General features: G+C 41.9%; 1 protein-coding gene across 2 annotated transcripts in view; it reads left to right on the top strand.

The window, feature by feature from the left end:
• The window catches only part of bmp6 (bone morphogenetic protein 6), a 41,106-nt gene that overhangs the window by 20,283 nt on the left and 3,006 nt on the right, over positions 1-17,817 (top strand). The window contains exons 2-6 of one of the 2 annotated variants that reach the window (XM_034211918.1): positions 1,137-1,217; positions 5,437-5,629; positions 8,930-9,078; positions 9,255-9,449; positions 17,674-17,750. In XM_034211918.1, coding sequence (XP_034067809.1) covers positions 1,137-1,217; positions 5,437-5,629; positions 8,930-9,078; positions 9,255-9,449; positions 17,674-17,750 — 695 coding nt within the window. The remainder of the gene's footprint in view (positions 1-1,136; positions 1,218-5,436; positions 5,630-8,929; positions 9,079-9,254; positions 9,450-17,673; positions 17,751-17,817) is intronic. The other variant, XM_034211919.1, reaches the window with a different exon arrangement.

The raw sequence follows: 17,817 nt of genomic DNA, 5'->3' as shown, positions 1-17,817 counted from the left end.
TCAGCATGGGTCTCTGTGTTATACATATCTGCAAATGTAGATGGATAAAAAACTCTTGTTTAATTGGCAGAATGTAGCTAATCTGTCATCAAACTGGAACCTAGTACAATCTTACTGACAGATCTAATAAGAGCTCCATACATAATCTAGACAGGTACTCTGTTCTCTGTTATCTACATTGCAGCACTTGATAATACAGGAAAGTGTACAACAGTTACACGTAAGAATTAAGATGTCTTCAGAAGCTTTTTCCTTAAGATTGTCTACAAGCACTGTCACGGGCCGGTTCTTGTCGTTCCTCAGTCTCACCACCATAGTGGAAAAGTTAATTGCTGATGTAGCTTTGAGGCTAAAAGCTTTCACTAATCGCCTCTCAAAAATAGATACATATCTGACAACATAATTAACTTTGAGAAACCCATCCGTAACTTTCCTTTTAGTTAATTTTACCAACTGAGTGTTGATGGAGGGCGAAAAAGTATTTTGGTGCGAGAAGGTGGTTGTTGGTTGTTTTCTCTGTGGTTGTGGGACGTGTGAGAGAAAGCTGGAGGGATTTGATGCAGGCGACTGCTCCCCGGCTGTGCCTCTGAGGGATTGACTGGACAGCGTTAGGAGTGTGAGCAAACTCGCTGACCACTGACCACGGACCAGTCAGCCCATCAACAGGGCCTCTGCTGCACAGTGCTGCTTCACGTTAAGAACACTGCTCCTCTCCTATCCAGTTTATTTTCCTGTTTTTAAATGGGTCTGTCTTCCTATTTTCCTTCTTTATCAAAGTATTTAAACATATTACCGGCAGTTGCTTTCCTTTAGTTTTACTCCAGAGGTTGTGTTGATAAATCACTGTCGGATTCATATCTGTCTGTTCTTCTATCTCATATTTGTCCACTCTGTTGTCGGCCTCCAGCATTCTGTCAGCACCTTTTTTTCCCGTTTTCTTTTTTCCATAATTCAGTTATCATAGTTTGTCCAACACTAATATACATTCTTAATTATTTTGAATTTGAAAAGCATTTTTAGAACCCATGAGCATGTGCAGGCTGTGAATATAATAACCCTATGAATTCAGTCCATATGATACTAACAGATTCTCAGGGTCATGGTAAATGTGTGTGTTTGTGTGTGTGTTGCCTTAGTACTTCCAGCAGCAGGACAGCAGCGACAGATGTTGCGCAGGTGGAAACAGGAATCAAAGCGTCCAAGAGAATCTGCCAATGGTCCGTCTCACTCTCTTTCTGTCACCAACTGTCTTCTTTCATCCGTTCTGTCTGTTCCCCTTTCTCCCACCTCTATCTCCCTCTTCGTAAGACAACCTACTTTGTCTTTCCTTCCTTGTCTGGTCTTGTCATCTCGTCCACTTCTCCCACAGTCATCTTCTTCTCCTGTGTTATTATAATAGACAAACGTTTTCTATTGACACACATTTAGCTGTATTGCTGTTTCCCTGCAGACTATCCATTTTGACACATAAATATTCATTACATCTTTTGTTTTCCCAAACTTTGTTTCATTGATGCGTTTGTTTTTCTCTACCTATATTACCATTACAACAGTCATCATTTATTCTCCTTTCCTCACGCCCCATTTCTTCCTTTTGTGTCTTTTGTTTTATAGCAGATTTAATCACACATGGTTTAGGTGAATCATCAGAGACATGTCCCATGTTTTCTGGTTACAGTTGGCTGCCTCTCTGTGTTCAAGTAAATGAAAATTAAAGAGAAACATTGACTTAGTAATTATGTGTATTCTGTTTGTGTATATTTTCTCATGAACTGGTGACCAAAGCTGGGAGTGCGGTAATAAAATAAAGCCATAAATTACACACAACATATACAGACGAGTATTCACACACCACACTTTCCATAGAGCACTGTTTGCACCAAATCACTAATATAATCACTCTTTCCCCATCTTTAGAATCACTCTGAATGAATTCCTCCCTGAATCATCCGAATCTAAATCCCTTTTCCCTTCTGTGTGTTCCTGTCTCAAAGCTCACGTCATGGTACAGTAGATTAGCACAAAGGTTACGCTCTCTGTAGACGTCGTGTGAAGACCTCGCTTTGATTTTAGATGTGAAATCTCAGTGGATTTCAATCGAATTTCAAGCCGAGAAGGTGGAGAAGCAGCTGGAATGCTACTTAGCCACTGTGGCTCTCAGGCAATCTTGCAGAGGACTGCGGTGATAAAGTGTATGATAATGTGAGACTGTGGCTGTCTTCATATTTCATAGTTTTAATTGTTTGTCTTCATCTGGAAGCTGCTTAAAACTACTCCCCACTCTGAGTTAAGAAAGAAAAGATTAATTGAACAGGCCAGTGAGTTGTTCGTGGAGCTTTAAGAGTGCCTTGAGATTTTGTTAGGATGTGAGGGGAATAAATTCAAGAATAAATGCGTCCTGTGAATTTCATTAAAGCTGAATGAAATTAGTGGATACATTTTTCCACCTCAAAGAAAACATTTTTCTGCTTTGGCACAATGTCTTTCACTTGTCGTGTATGATTGTAGTGTATTTTGTTGCATATTTGCAGGAAATACAAAGTTTAAAAAGTTGCTGATTGAATTCTCGGACAAGGCTGTTGACGCCCTTTTAGTTTCCCTTGCTGCTTCACTGCTTACTGGAAGAACAAAGCTAAACTGGATATCTATGTTTGTGTTGTGTTAAGAAGTCAAAGGAGTGTATTAATGCTGCATTAACAACAACTTAAAATAGTTGTTATTAACAGCTTGGCTAGCATACTGGTTGGGAATTGGGAATTTCTCTCTAACTTGTTGACAAGAACAACAGAGGTGGCAATGCACTCGGGCCTGGATGTGACTTTTGAATAATTCCAATATGAAGGGGAGCTCTAGCAATTCCTTTTTTGGTTTCCATAAAATGGGGGTAATGAGTGATAATAAAAAGTTCAAAATTGAAGCAACAGAGGCCGAGATATACTGACTTTAGTCCCTAGTATTGGCCAAGATCCAAAACCATTGTATTCTATACTCCCCATACAGCAACCAATAGTAGATTCCTCCTAATAAATAACCAATCTGATAAAGATTTATGATTGCCAGTAATGTCAAGTGCCTGATATATTGTACATTTACCATACAGTGCATTGCAGCAGATGTAATAAACATTTGATACTTGTGAAACTCTTTCTGACCTTCTCACCACCTACAGTCCGTTTATCAAAGAGCTTTCGTGCCAAAGAGTCAGTAGATTCTTAAACGGGGAATATTAAATGTCAAGCTGCTGGTCTTTACGCCCGGGGCTGTTGAAGGGAGTGTTGTAAAGTCATTTAGAGTACCATGACCTCTGCTTAAAGCCTCCACACACAGACACACAAGCTTAGCTGATGTATCTACCCTTCAACACAAGAGCAGACGCCTTATCACACACACTTACTGCGACATCTGTGTGTGTGTATGTTGTGGGTGGGCAGCTTGTGGAGTACGATGAGGAGATGGTCACTGTCAAATCTGATAGAAGTCACAGGGATACTGATGTGAATAACATCTCATTCTTTATATACAGTAAGATGGAAAGCATTTGAAATGCAGAGAGACAGCACTGGCTCAGACGTAAACTGAGAGGCTTCAATTATTGTAATTTGTTTTGACCAAGCCACAGCAATATGCTTCAGGATTAGACTGGATTGGGGCTAGAACGACACGCCTTCACTCCAAGTCTTTTCTGTGCTGTTTCTTACTTAACTTCAGCATTTATGTAACTTGGAAATGTCGGGGGATGAGGGGAGCTTTAACCTTCCTGGGTGTGGGGCTGGCACTTTTGGGAGAGTCTGATTGGTTCCAGTGTTCTCACATCAACACAATTTTCTCTTCGCATATGACTCTGGGAACTAAATGTGTCATTGGTCCATTTTGGGTGGGTCCCGACATCATAAAATTACCAGAATGTTTTAACAAGCCTGGCTCAGGTACAAAACTTCTTACCAAACCTTTGGACTCTCAAAGTATTCAAATGAATCTTCAAAATAAATGAAATAAAGTAAAAAAGTATTGGATTCAACCACTTCCTCCTTTACAGTTACGTTGTCTTAAATATACTGTATATGAAACTGCTGTACAGTAGTGCTGTTATCTGTAGTCGGGAAGAATCTTAATATTAGCTCTTACTCGTATAGTTATGTTGAAAATATTGTTTTAGCTTCGACTAACTACACTTATATGTCTTGCTGTCTGAATATGTCACAAAACCCCTGGTATGTGGTGCAACTTGATGTTTCACTTTACCATCGTCTAGCTACATATTTAGCATACTTATAATTTGAACTCTTGGCAAAAGCTAAAAATTGTTTCCTAAAATGTCAAACTATTTATTCAACCAAAATCGTGCAGGCTAGTAGAAGTAAATATGTGGGAAAATGCAATGCCTGTACACGTTGCTGCTGCAACAAAATCATTTCCCAATTTGAGATTAATAAAGTACATATCTATCGATCCATCTATCATCTTAGTTTGGTCCCACTGCAGGGGATACAACTGAAGTAGCTTTAACATCTAGCTTTGGTTCCCAGTGAGTCTACTCTTACAGTGATGGTGAAACCACCGCCTGTAAAACCACTCTGGTGGTGGAGGATAAAGTGTGTAGCATAGGGCAAACTTAAAATTGGTAAGATCCAATCATGGACTAAGAATAGTATGAATGTGCTGATGTATGTTTAAGTAGATACTATTTCAATGTTTGTAGGGTTAGCCTTTACGGTGTGTTTCTGCCTGGGTATTTCTGTAGACTTTCTAATTGCTCTTCCCATAATGCTCTTTATTCACTTCCCTCTTCTCACTCTGTGTGTGGGAGAGAAACCTCCAGCTGAGACAGGAACTGAATCCCCAGAGAGCACATTATCATTATGGCGCATATTGCACTTAAAAGTATAGGAGGGAGAACATTTGTTGGTTTTTGTCATTTCACGCCGTCAGAAGTGGTCGCAGAATGACTCTTAAGTTTGCTGCCGCCATGGGCTTTTGCTCCGGACTGATGATAACAGGGCTTTATTTAGGGAAACTGGAAGCCACACAAACCTATTAGACCTTAAGGATAAATCACATGTGAGCGTTTTAAAGGCTTTTATGGTCGACTCAGTGTCTGTGAGGATATCCGCTTATCACCCACTGTATGTTTACACTTAAATCCTGTTTGTAAATATGAAATTTGATCCCATTTATAGAAAATACAAGATAAACGCCAAGACAAGCCGCTAGAAAGGCATTAAAGGTCAAAGAAGGCCATGATGTCCATAGGAAAAGAATGTAGATAATACTTTATTGATCTGATAGTATAAACAAAATCAAAGCAGGATTTCTTCTGAAGAACAGGAAGAAGGTTTTAGGCAAAAGAAGTCGTGATTTTCTCTATGTATAATCTTTCCTGTCCATTTCTCTTTGTGCACAATGTAATGATCCCATGTGTGTGTTTCTATCCCACAGTGGAGTACGACAGGGAGCTCTCTCCGCAGCGGCGTCACCACAAAGAGTTTAAGTTCAACCTCTCTCAGATCCCAGAGGGCGAGGCCATCACCGCAGCGGAGTTTCGCCTCTACAAGGAGTGCGTGAGCCGCGCCTTCCGCAACGACACCTTGCTACTCAAAGTCTACCAGGTGGTCAAGGAGCACCCTGACAGGTAACACACACACACACACACACACACACACACACACACACACACACACACACACACACACACACACACACACACACACACAATCACTCTGTAAATTAGTTTTTGATTCGATTGTCCTCATCAAACTATTTTTCTTGTCGTCTTTGAAACTAGCGGTTCAGATTCACCATTGACTGTGCAAATAAAAGTCTTTGTTTATAAAATAAGTTATGATCAAATGATCTGTAACATACTCATACTTCTAAATGGACGCAGCTGTATTTGGTATCTTACAAAGCTTTAGCATATTGAGTGAAATCTTAAGTATATTTCTGAAGATTCATGTTCCAGTTCATTATTTGAGAAAAAAGCTGAAGAATATGAAAATAATAAAGTTGCGTCTCCCTGTGTTTCTCTCTATCTCTCTAACATTCTCCCTGCGTTACACAGACTCGGCCCTCGCTATGTTTATGTTGTAAAATCAAGCAAAACCACGTGGAACCGAAATAGCACAGCTTCAAAATCCTCCCGTCCCCCAAATGTGCGCAGCTAATACATGCCAAACATTTACATTACATCTGCAGGGGCAGATAAACATCCAGAAAGATTTCTGAATGATATTTGTGTTTTACCAAGCCCGCCCAGCGAGAACCAGCTCCAACATGAAGAGAATTCCTGATATACAACTTTAGACTAACATCTGTATATTGTGTTTCTCAATGAATACACATCAAAGTATCTTTCTCCATTAAATCTTTGAGTATGAAGAGCTATTTAACTTGATTAATATATTATTTTGAGCTGAATATCATCAAGAAACAAAACACCTTAAGGTGGGGTCTCTCAAACCAAATGTTCTCAGACTATAGTCCTCGGCTAAAGCTGATCCTCTGTAAGGTCCGTAGCTACAAAAAGTAGCTTTAGATGTTGGCAATGTATATTTATCTGTCTGTCAAAAAGTTTCTATGGGTATCAAGAGCTACTTTTCAGCTGCATTCCTTCATCCCTACAATGGGTGGTTTGTGCTCTCCAGCCTGGAGGTAAAGCCTTTTATTTTGGGAGATATTTGGAGATTAAAGGGCGCATATATCTCCGATTTCTGTATTATTGCAGGACTGTTTTTTTTTACCTTGAAGTAAATTATAGCCTGGATGGTGTGCTATCAGGTGGAGAACATTTGCGGCTGCTTTGTTTGTGCTTTGAATTCAAGATGCATCCACTGACAAAATCAGTAGTTTTTATACGACATTAAAGTTAGAAGTGTTCTCATTTTCCATTCTTATGTTCGCATCTTCTTGTCCTCGATACTGGAATGTAACGTCCACGGTTTGACGGTTTCTCTTCTGTTGAGTCAATTGTTGTAGTTTGTCCCCATTTTCTGCCTTTTTGCAAAACTGTACCTTCTGCAATGGCCCAGCTGGGAGCCTATTAACTCTCTGGTGCCCCTCCTTCCAGTAAAAACCCGACTCCTGTTTTGACTCTAAGCCATAATGATAGAGCGCTTAATTAGCCTGACACCCTTTGTACTTTTCACTTGATTGGGGCGGTTTTGGTAAATGCAGGCTAGGAATGTGAGAGATTACAATGCCAGAAATGTGTCAGGCCTGTCATCGTATTGAGAAAAGGCAGGTTTTTGCAAAGGCTGTTTTCACTGACCCATCCCCATTTAGCAGCATTTTAGCAGCTATTATACCGTCTGTAACCAGATGATTTAATTCCTTTTTTTCCCTTCTATAAGTATGCCTTCATTCTGATTCTCAAAAATTAACAAAAATTGAATATCCTAATTTTTCTGAAAACCTGTGCATCCTTTCCCTCCAGATGTCTGATGTGCATATTCTTTTTACAATCGTACACATTTTTCAGGTGTTAAAAGATGAAAGCACAAAGAATAACCCGGCCAGCTGTGAGCTACACTCTTCCATCTTGCGTTACATTTTTAACAGCATTCACTGACATGACTTATAAAGGAGATTTATTGTAGCAAAAAGGTTAACTTTCACCTCTAACCTTATTATTCCAGTTCATTTAAGCAGTCAGTCAATAACAAGTTTTACAGTGGGCTCCCGGTCGCCTTCGCCCTGCAGGCGGCTCTCTGATGGACCCCTGCCGTTCTTCGTCAGCCTATAGCGATATATAGCGATGAGGCGGAAACACGGGAACACGGACTCCTGCTGGGACAAACGTGTGAACTTAGCAGTGGGGGAGAGTGTGTTTGTGTGTGTGCGTGAGGGAAAATAGTGGCTCATACGGAAACTGTCAGAAACACTCTCATTAATGCCCAATAAAGAAGGGCTGCTGATGCATGACTGCAGGGGCATTCTCCGAACACCTGGATGATTGCGCTGCTTTGATGTCGGCTGTGGAGGACGGCCGACAGACCCGACGCTGTGTCATTACTACTGTAATGGGACAGTGGGAGGACAGGCCCTCTTATCACTCACACTCTGTCTGTTCTTTGCAACTCCCGTGCTCTCTTCTCACTCACTCGTCCACAATTGGGTTACGCGAGTCGCGTTTTTTCCCCTGCACGACACATTCTTCAATTATGTAGCTTGATCTGTTTACACAAAATATTGTAAATGATACAAACATACATGTAGCCTGATACCAAAGATGTAATACCTTCCTTATCTCCTGTCCCTCAAAGAGGTAGAGTGTATGGTCAGACTCAAAGTGGAGTGTGATTCAGTGTATCTCAGCATTTTCTGTTAAGTGCAGCTATCCATCTTTCTGTCATGTTGTTATGATACTGTTACCCTGATACAAACCATCAGCTCCTGTGTGTCCTCTGGTTTCTTAAAGAGATAGATCCGTCGTCTAGTGAGCTACAGTAACACCGCTGTACCGTACCACAGTTTATGCTATAGAGTGTAGATTAATGAATTTAAGCAATAAAATAGGATGCGCCAACCTACATTTCCTACATTCTTGTTTATTTGCCAGCATTAACTAGTATTTTCATGTGGATCCACCCTTCATGTCTCTTAGGGTTATTTTTTTGTTTTGTTGTTTGTTGCCTGCAACTTTATAGTTTTAACTGCGAGTGAATCAAAAGTTAAAGTCTTAAAAACCTAAAATAATTCTTAACCTGGTTAGCAAAACTCCAGCTTTGGATAAACTAGTTAATCTAACTCTTCTACTCTCTATTAGTCGGTGCTTAAATAGTATTCTTGGTAACGTTGACTTCTTTCCTACTTACTTGTTCATGTGATTCCCAAAACAACTTTCCTTGACAGTATCACCAGGTCACAAAACACATTTCTATTGTTATCTTGTATTAGTTGTTTATCTTTTGTGTCATCTCCTGTGTTCTCCCAGAGAGGCAGACCTGTTCCTGCTGGAGTCCCGCAAGCTGTGGGCGGCGGAGGAGGGCTGGCTGGAGTTTGACATCACTGCCACCAGCAACCTGTGGGTGATGAACCCGGGACACAATCTGGGCCTGCAGGTCAGCGTGGAGACCAGCAGTGGTAAGGGCCGCAGATCACAACAAAATACACATTTTAAAGAAACTTTTAGGATTGACCTCCCCCTAATCGTCAAAATAACCACGAAAACATAATGTAATTTGGGCAACTTCTGCTAATCAACACAACCACTTTGGTAAAGATAAAATTAGTTTTAAGCACTTTGTCTTCTGAAACAGGGCAGTTCATCAGCACCAAGGAGGCGGGCCTCGTAGGACGGGACGATGCTCTGGAGAAGCAGCCTTTCATGGTGGCATTCTTCAAAGTCAGTGAAGTCCATATACGCAACTCCCGCTCCACTGGCAGAAAAAGTCGCCAGCAGAACCGAAACCGATCCACGCAACCGCAGGAGGGATCCAGACTGGGCCCAGCAGGTCAGTCACTGAACCTTCACCGACCTCATCAAAGAATCCAACCATGAACACAATGAGACACCAAACTGCCCTCATACGTAACTGATGTCCGGCCTGTTGAGATGAATAGATGCGTAGCATATGTTTGAAGTATTCCTTTCCGAGACACTTGATGAATTGGATGTGACTTCATCCGGATCTCTCTCTAATCAGCCCGTCACATGAAAATCCTAGCCCAGGGAAGGATGTCCAAAATCAGTTTTTACTGTACTTTCTCTGTTAAGATGGAGGGTAGTGAAGTTTTTCCCAAAACCTGCATCTTAAGCAAGGACTATAGTGTTTTTCAGAAATATATTCAATGTTTACTTATGAAGGGGATTTCTGTGGCACACCTTCAGGCTGAGATTGTATCTAAAAATACAAAGAAATAGAGTATGAGATGCATGGGTGGTGTTAGGGAGAGAGTATAGAGGAAAACGTTTAAAAAGAGAAATAATGTGTGTATGATAAGAACTGAAGACGTTTTGATCACTTGCTTTGTGGAATAATTTAAATACTAGTAGAGTTTTGGACAGCTGCGTGATGGCACGGGCACAATGAGTGGACTTGAGAAGTTCAATAATTTAGGACGAATGAAGCTAATCCATCTTGACAGATTACCTCATCCTCTGAACTTCCTCATTAGTACTCCCCTACTCGACAGATGATGTAATGAGCAGGTATAAGCCCGATGTTATGAACTCTGCAAGCTTTTCAAATTAAATCAAACCCTAATCCGCCCACCTTTCACCTGCTGTGTAATTCTGGCCAGACTTTACAGTGCTTGAAGCTAAGCTGCTCCTGTGAGGCGTCTTTGTGTGACTAGCTCAGTACATAAAGCTAACGCTCAGGGAGCCTGCTCTTAATATTGGCCTGGTCCTTTGCTAATATGACAGATGAAGCATTATGTTAATATTAAGCTTTAGTGGCTTAAAGCTTAGACTCCACTGTATATCAGACCCTTGAATGCAGCCGTAAATAAAACGTTTAGTGCAGACCCCTTTTTATTTTAAGTACTACACCTAAATCAGTCTACCTAGATTTATGTAAGAAACCCATAGACTGGATTCCATAAACAGAAAGATGTGTAAATGCTACATGCGGTATCATAGTACACATAGTATTGTTGTATCTGCTGATCTTCAGGTAGCCAAAATGGCCCAGAACAGCCTAAGATCTGCACACCTGCTTGTTGGTCCCAAGGGAGACTTGTGATAGATGATGTGCAAGAATATATTTGATCTGACTGCAGAGGCTGAGACTGGCCCAAAATAAGTCGCTAACTGGAACTGATTTTCAGTCCAAAACGACTGAAGTCCGACCCGAAATAAACTGGCTAAATCTAGTCCAGAGCCGGCTTACATTTGGATCTCTTGTGCCAAAACACAGCTTAGTGCTCTGACACACAGCTGCAAACGGCCCCACTTGGCGGGGAAGCGATTTACCTTTGCTTCTTCTGCTGCCCCGTTTAATGGCTCTACCATCTGCGTGGTGTACAGAAGTATTTGTGGGACAAGTTGGGTTTGTTCTCGCTACCGCTCTGAAAAACCCTCGCTGAGGTTTCTTGGCTCTACTTCCTGTTTGTTCAGAGCATCTCCTTCGCTTACTCAGTAGGTTACTGTGCGCTGCGGTTAACACAACAGGTTGCAAGTAAAATTCCTGTGGGGCTGGTGCTCAGTAATTGCATTAGATGAAAGCTCTGGCAGAGAACAAAGACTCATCATTTGTTATGCTACAGGACAGCTAGAGTCTACCACATGTTCAGTTTTGGCCCGGACCTGTACTCTCTTCCACCCAGCTGTCTTTGGCTTGAGATGTCTTCAGACTTTAAGTCAAGATGTCTTAAAGAAGATTCTGATTGTGGGTTGCAAAGTGAATCAGAGGGCTAAGGTGCAAACAATGTGCTCATGATGTGGATTAGCGTTGTGCTAACGAATATCGTCTCTGCTCGCTTTAAGTATATAAAGGCACGTGTTTGTTAAATGGAAATAAAGTCATAAGTAAATTTAAGTAAATAAAAAAGCGAATTTACCTTCTCTTTAGCGAGTAGCATGCTTTTGTGTCCTGGATTAGATCAGGATTAAAAAACTTTCTCTGGAGTGAATCTGCTTGAAAATCTGCTCTAACAAGGACAAACTGTTAAATATGCGTCCTGGAAGATTGGACTTTACATAACCCAAAACATCAAGACCTCCCCGCCTCGCCACTCGGGACGACGGGGAGTGTAAATATTTAGATCCAACACAGGAAGCCGGGAGGCCCCCCTCGCGACAGCCGAGTGGCCGTGGCCAGCAGAGGATGGCTGGGATTGGACGGGATGGGAGGATCCGTGAGGAATTCAGGAGGGCATATGGTTTCAATACCGCATCACTCACTCCAGAGACAGGGAGGAGGACAGGATGGATGGGGAGAGCATCCGTCTTGTGGAGCGCTCATGGGGAGAAACAAAATGTGGACGTTGTCCCCTAGTTTCTGTTTGACACAGCGCTACAGTACATCAGTTCAGGCCACCACAGCTCCATCTAAAAGGAGTTTTTCACCCATAATTCACCCTGATATTTGTTTCCTGTGAAAACACGATATCTAAGGCAGGAAGGCAGCAATGTGTTTCTTTTTAATTGCTCTAGTGTGCACAACTTTCACATAGAGGCTTTTTTAAAAACGGTTTCTTTTGAAAAAGTTTCCCATCTCTGCCCAAATTGCACACTCCTGAACTGAGCAGTAAATCAATGCAGTGGATCTAGCTATTTTTGTCAAGTTTCATTTAGATTTTAAACATTTGGCCGCGCTACTTTGCTTTGTCATAAAGTACTAAAATGCCTACTTCAATCTGTTAAGGATAGTTAACAACCTTTTAACTTGAAATCTTTATTTCCCCTACTGTACTTCCTGTGAGGCCATGGGCCTTGTTATTTTCAAATTTTCACAATCTAAGCAAGCTGGATTTGAAAGGACATGTGATATTAAATGTCTTCCAGATGACAAAATAAGACTTATTCAGCCAAATACATTTCTGCAGCATTAGTTTTAAGATAATAGTTGTATAATACGTGTAATAAATCATCTTTGTTTTTACATTTTGGTCACAAAAGCAGACTACTTGCAAGCCAACGTCTTGGTTTCTTAATTATTGAGTAAATTGGTCTTTTTAGTATTGTTTTTTGTTCCATTTTGTATTCTGGACAGATGAGTAGTTTTGTCAGAACATGCTTCCGCCCCCTCTGGGTGTGCCTGATGTGGAAAATGCTTATTTGTAGCTCGCCAAAAGAACAATACAACACCTTTAAAGGTAATTTGGGGTTTTGTGGGTTGAAGAAGGTCGGGAGGTAATGGGAGTCGGGTTGGGCTTTGGCTGTGGGGGAAGTTAACAACCATCCGGGGAAGGAATATCACGTCCCGGCACAGCACAGGAGGCCTGTAATTAGACCTAGCCAGTCATTAGCCGCGCAGCTAAAAGACTGACCACGCTAACAGTATCGCTTAAAAAATTATAATAACACGGCGCTCGGCCAGCAATGTTTTTTCATCTGTCGCTCCTCTCCTCCCTCCACCTCCTCATTCTCCTCGCTCCCTCCCCACCCGACCTCCTTTGTTTACCGTTGGAGTAATTAGACATGGCGGAGCTCCCTCGCAGGGTTTAATAACCTCTGTGATGAAAGACAGGAAGAAAGATAAACTTCAGTGGTAGTGGTTTGTGGGAGGGGAAAGAGAGGAGAAACGTCAGCGACAACAGTGACATTCTCCTTTCATGTCACTGTTCATGGCCTCTCTCCTCTTGGGACTCTCCCCCTCCTTCTTCTGGGTTACTGATCCAGATTTTATGTTAAACTTCAGGCATATATAACTTTTCTGTCACCACCACCTCTATGGGACTATATGTAATCGATACTGTGAAAGCTGCAATCTTTCTCCCAAACTTTATTATACACAGTGAGGCGGTTTGATATATTGTGGCCCGCTGGGGTTGAAATGACTCTTTAAAAAAACACATACGCAGCGGCACACAGTTCCTACACCAAACACTCTGACTATAAAGCCTGAATCTGCACCAGTTCATTCTTGTGTTTTTGGAATAACGTGATAAATATAACTTATAGCCTTTTCCTTCTGACATAAGGGCTGGGGGAAGTGTTTTTCAGGGCTTAATGAATGGCAGGTAGTGTGGTGAGGGGTTAATATCAGGCCAGTACAGTATATCGAAAGTCTTGGTGTTAAAGAGCTACAGTGCTTACGTTCAGTAAGGAGCAGTGTTTCCCCTGCGGCCACCTCAATGAATTCAATGTGAATTGGCTTTATTGGAGAGTTTTAGTGTCACTTGGTGAAATGGATGCTTGTCTACTCACAGAGAAACATTTCCAGGTTAAAAACTGTTAGGTAAACTGTAATATGAAAGTATGGCTCAGTGCCACTGGCTCCATTCACATTACTGTGTTAGTAAAGGAAATCCTGCTTCATGTTGAAATTCAAAGTCCTAATAATGCACGTCACTATGCTATCTGCCTGCTAGCTTTAGCTTATATAGAGTAGAGACAGTAGAGTGGTATCTAGTTATTATATTTCCCAAAATGTGTAGTATAGTTGTCAGTAGTAGTATACAAATAAGAACTACAAGCATAATATGTAGAGCGTGTTCTCCTTCCCACCCCTGTTTTCTGTCCATGAAGGAAAAATATATGAATGGAAGTCTCCTGGGAGCCGGCGCTCAGCAGTAGCTGTGTGGCATTACGTTTTACAGGCAGGAAGGAGAGATGTGGTTTATGGGCACCACAAATCTGGGCCTCTACAGTCAATGAAAGCCCACAGTAAATATCAGCTTTATTCCTCCTAAAGAGCCCACAGACGGTTAATGCCGAGGGCTTTGAAGGCCAAGAGGTGCAATGAAAATGAGTTGTGTATCTGTGGGTGTGAGATAAGAGGAAACATAAATATGAGGCTAAATAATACACCTTATGCTGTACATATGGCAAATACAAATATTATTTTAATGCGTGTAACATTACAATATTTTAGTAAACATTATTCATTCAAAAGCAAGCAAATGTAACCAGTGAGCAGGCAGTTCATTCCCCCTGCGTTGTATTTGACCCGAAGCTGAATGTCACGCACCATAAACTTGGTGTGTGTGTGTGTGTGTGTGTGTGTGTGTGTGTGTGTGTGTGTGTGTGTGTGTGTGTGTGTGTGTGTGTGTGTGTGTGTGTGTGTGTGTGTGTGTGTGTGTGTTGTGTGTGTGTGTGTGTGTGTGTGTGTGTGTGTGTGTGTGTGTGTGTGTGTGTGTGTGTGTGTGTGTGTGTGTGTGTGTGTGTGTGTGTGTGTGTGTGTGTGTGTGTGTGTGTGTGTGTGTGTGAAGCATAACAAGCTCAAAGATATTAAAACCCCAGCGATCCATATTCCATTATAAATAAATAAACACGTTGAATAAGTGCAAGCCCTGTCTTCCTATTATCTTAATTTTGTAATGTGTCCATTCCTCTTTTTATAAACACACCTCAAGTTCATATCAGGTCAGCCAATCAGAATAGTCTTTTCAATCGCATGTGTTTTCGCCTTTTTCTGTCCTTGGATGTTTCCTGTATAAACATACTGTAAACACGGCAAATATGCCTGACAATGCACGGAAAAAAGTGGATTTCTTTCTTTATTTAAAAGATTATAGGATAAGTCAGTGCAAGCCTACAGCAACTGGTTCAGGGCCAGCCTGTTTCCTCATTTGTGGAGGTCTGCATACAGTAAATCTGTGAGATCTGAATGCTGTTGGAGACTCTGGCAGATCAGTCCGTCCACAGGGAGGCAGGACGAGCACATGTGGTCCGGTATCCATGGGTAGCATCAGTACAGAAACATGCGTGTCTGAATGCATAGCACAAACACAGACACACACATATATAAACTCTGTATTTCCACATTGGCAGACACCCAGTGAATTTCCCTTCCTATTGTAAAGGAAGGAACCTTAAACTGGGGAAACACCTGACTGTATTTGATGGTTACTGGCGAACATTTAACCTCCCTCTGCAGCCGTTTGTCGTGACCAGTCTCAGCTTCCATTTCCTGTCTTTTACAGAATCAAACCGTCTAATCAGATGACACATTTATGTTCTGTTGCCATAAAAATAAACTATTGTTATTGTATTCTACGACACATGCACATTTTGGGTGCGGGTGGTAGAAACTGAAGCCCGAACTCAGACAGCATTAGTGCTCCTCTCTTCTCTTTTACTTCAATCTGAGCTGAACCCAAGTGACAAATCCAACTTGCTCTCCCTCCCTCTGTCTGTCTCTTTTACTTACTTGAGACAAATCCAGCTCAAACACTCTGTCTGGACAGGGCGGTCAGTGCGTCTGTTCAACATGACATTTGATTTGATGATGAAATCTTTATGCAACTAGCTCTGGTTAATTTCAATTACAACTCTTGGGCAAAGTGGATTTGGCTGTTAAACAGATACACATCAGGGTGTGTGTGTGTGTGTGTGTGTGTGTGTGTGTGTGTGTGTGTGTGTGTGTGTGTGTGTGTGTGTGTGTGTGTGTGTGTGTGTGTGTGTGTGTGTGTGTGTGTGTGTGTGTGTGTGTGTGTGTGTGTGTGTGTGTGTGTGTGGTGTGTGTGTGTGTGTGTGTGTGTGTGTGTGTGTGTGTGTGTGTGTGTGTGTGTGTGGTGTGTGTGTGTGTGTGTGTGTGTGTGTGTGTGTGTGTGTGTGTGTGTGTGTGTGTGTGTGTGTGTGTGTGTGTGTGTGTGTGTGTGTGTGTGCGCGCATGTACACGTACGCACGCAAGTGCAGCTGACTAAACAAGGCTGCTGTAGGTGAGCTGGTGAGGTGAGTGGCTGTGACTGAGTGACAAACCTCCGTCTGCAGTCTGACTCACTCGCTCGTTCCTCTGACACATTGACTCAAAGCTGTAAATTGTTTTTTTTCCTTGCAGTGTGGATTGTAGCTTTAATATCCAAAGGGTTAACCGGACTAGGCTAAACATGCGGTTGAATGGTCAAAGAAATACGTCCCATTTCCTTTCCTAACCGCTCTTCCTTGACCTTGGTGGAAAATGACATGAGGTCAGGGAAAGATGTGAAGGAGAACCCTTTATGATTCAGGAAAATATTTGACATGACATTTGTAGAGTGCTTTGTTTAAATGTAGCTGCCACAAGGAATTGAGGGACAGTATTATCTCTTTCATTTAGTAAAGGATGGTCAGGTGTTCCCTAAGCATTGAAGCGCCTCTCCTGACAGTCAACCGTATTCGACTAGTTCTTATTATGCCACTTAGAAACTTCCGGTACATTTCCTTCCTAAGCAAAATAGACAATTTGACCGCAGCCTGGGGATCACAAACCAGTATGGTAACCTTAATAACAAGTGACACAAAAAACCCAACAAAAATAGGCAACTACTATAAGGTTTTAGTTGCTTAACAGTTTTATATCTAACCTCGCAATGAAAGAATGTGCAACCAACTACAATTTAAATCACTTACAGGCTTAAGGCTGAAGTGTTGCTTAAGGCATCGTGGGGACACTAAAAAGCCAAACTTAGTATGTCATAGGATGGTTGTTATGGAACAACACCACAGGGGTCATATGTTAGCTCTTTTGAGAATACAGCACTCATACCAGGGCTATAGCATTTCCCCGTGTCTTTGTCTGGGAGGTTTTTGAAGAAAAAATAATCACAACAATTAAATCAGTGAGGCGGGACAGAGAGAGTGAGCGTCAGTGGAAAGTCAGTGTCACCGTCTGGACTTCAGCGTGGTGACCGGTGCCAGCAATGACCTCCCTGTGAAAACCCAACCTATACCTGGGACTGTCTGCAGAATAGAACAGAGATAATTGAGAACGAACGGCAGGGCAGGAGGGCCCGTAAACACAGTTGTCACTCGGTCACCACTTGTGCTCGAGCCAAGCAATATTTGAATGCTGATGAATTCAATTAGGCATGCGTCCAGACCGATTTAAGAGTGGCTGAATGTGAGGCACGTACAGCGCAGAGACCGCTGTAATGAGCCTGAGCTCCGGTCTCCACCCTGAGCATTACATGAGGCGCACGGTGTTGTCCTTTTGCTCTCATTCTGAATGCCATGAGTCACTTTGGTATGGTTTAATTGGGTATCATTTACCCAGGGAAGGGTGTCAGCTGAGTGTGTTTTACCATCTCATCAGTCATGCAGTGAGACGTTTTGGGAAATTACAATATTCCTGATGATTTCTGTTGCAGATTACAACAGCAGCGACCAGAAGACGGCATGCAGAAGACATGAGCTCTACGTCAGCTTCAGAGAGCTCGGCTGGCAGGTAACAACACTTTTCTTATTTAAAACATTATTACATGTCCTAATACTTGTCTAGTAAACATTCAGCA

This window comes from Gymnodraco acuticeps, unplaced genomic scaffold, assembly GCF_902827175.1.
Source record: "Gymnodraco acuticeps unplaced genomic scaffold, fGymAcu1.1, whole genome shotgun sequence".
NCBI classification, from domain to species: domain Eukaryota; kingdom Metazoa; phylum Chordata; class Actinopteri; order Perciformes; family Bathydraconidae; genus Gymnodraco; species Gymnodraco acuticeps.
Note: the sequence above shows the minus strand (reverse complement) of the source record. Positions and strands in the feature narration are given on the sequence as shown.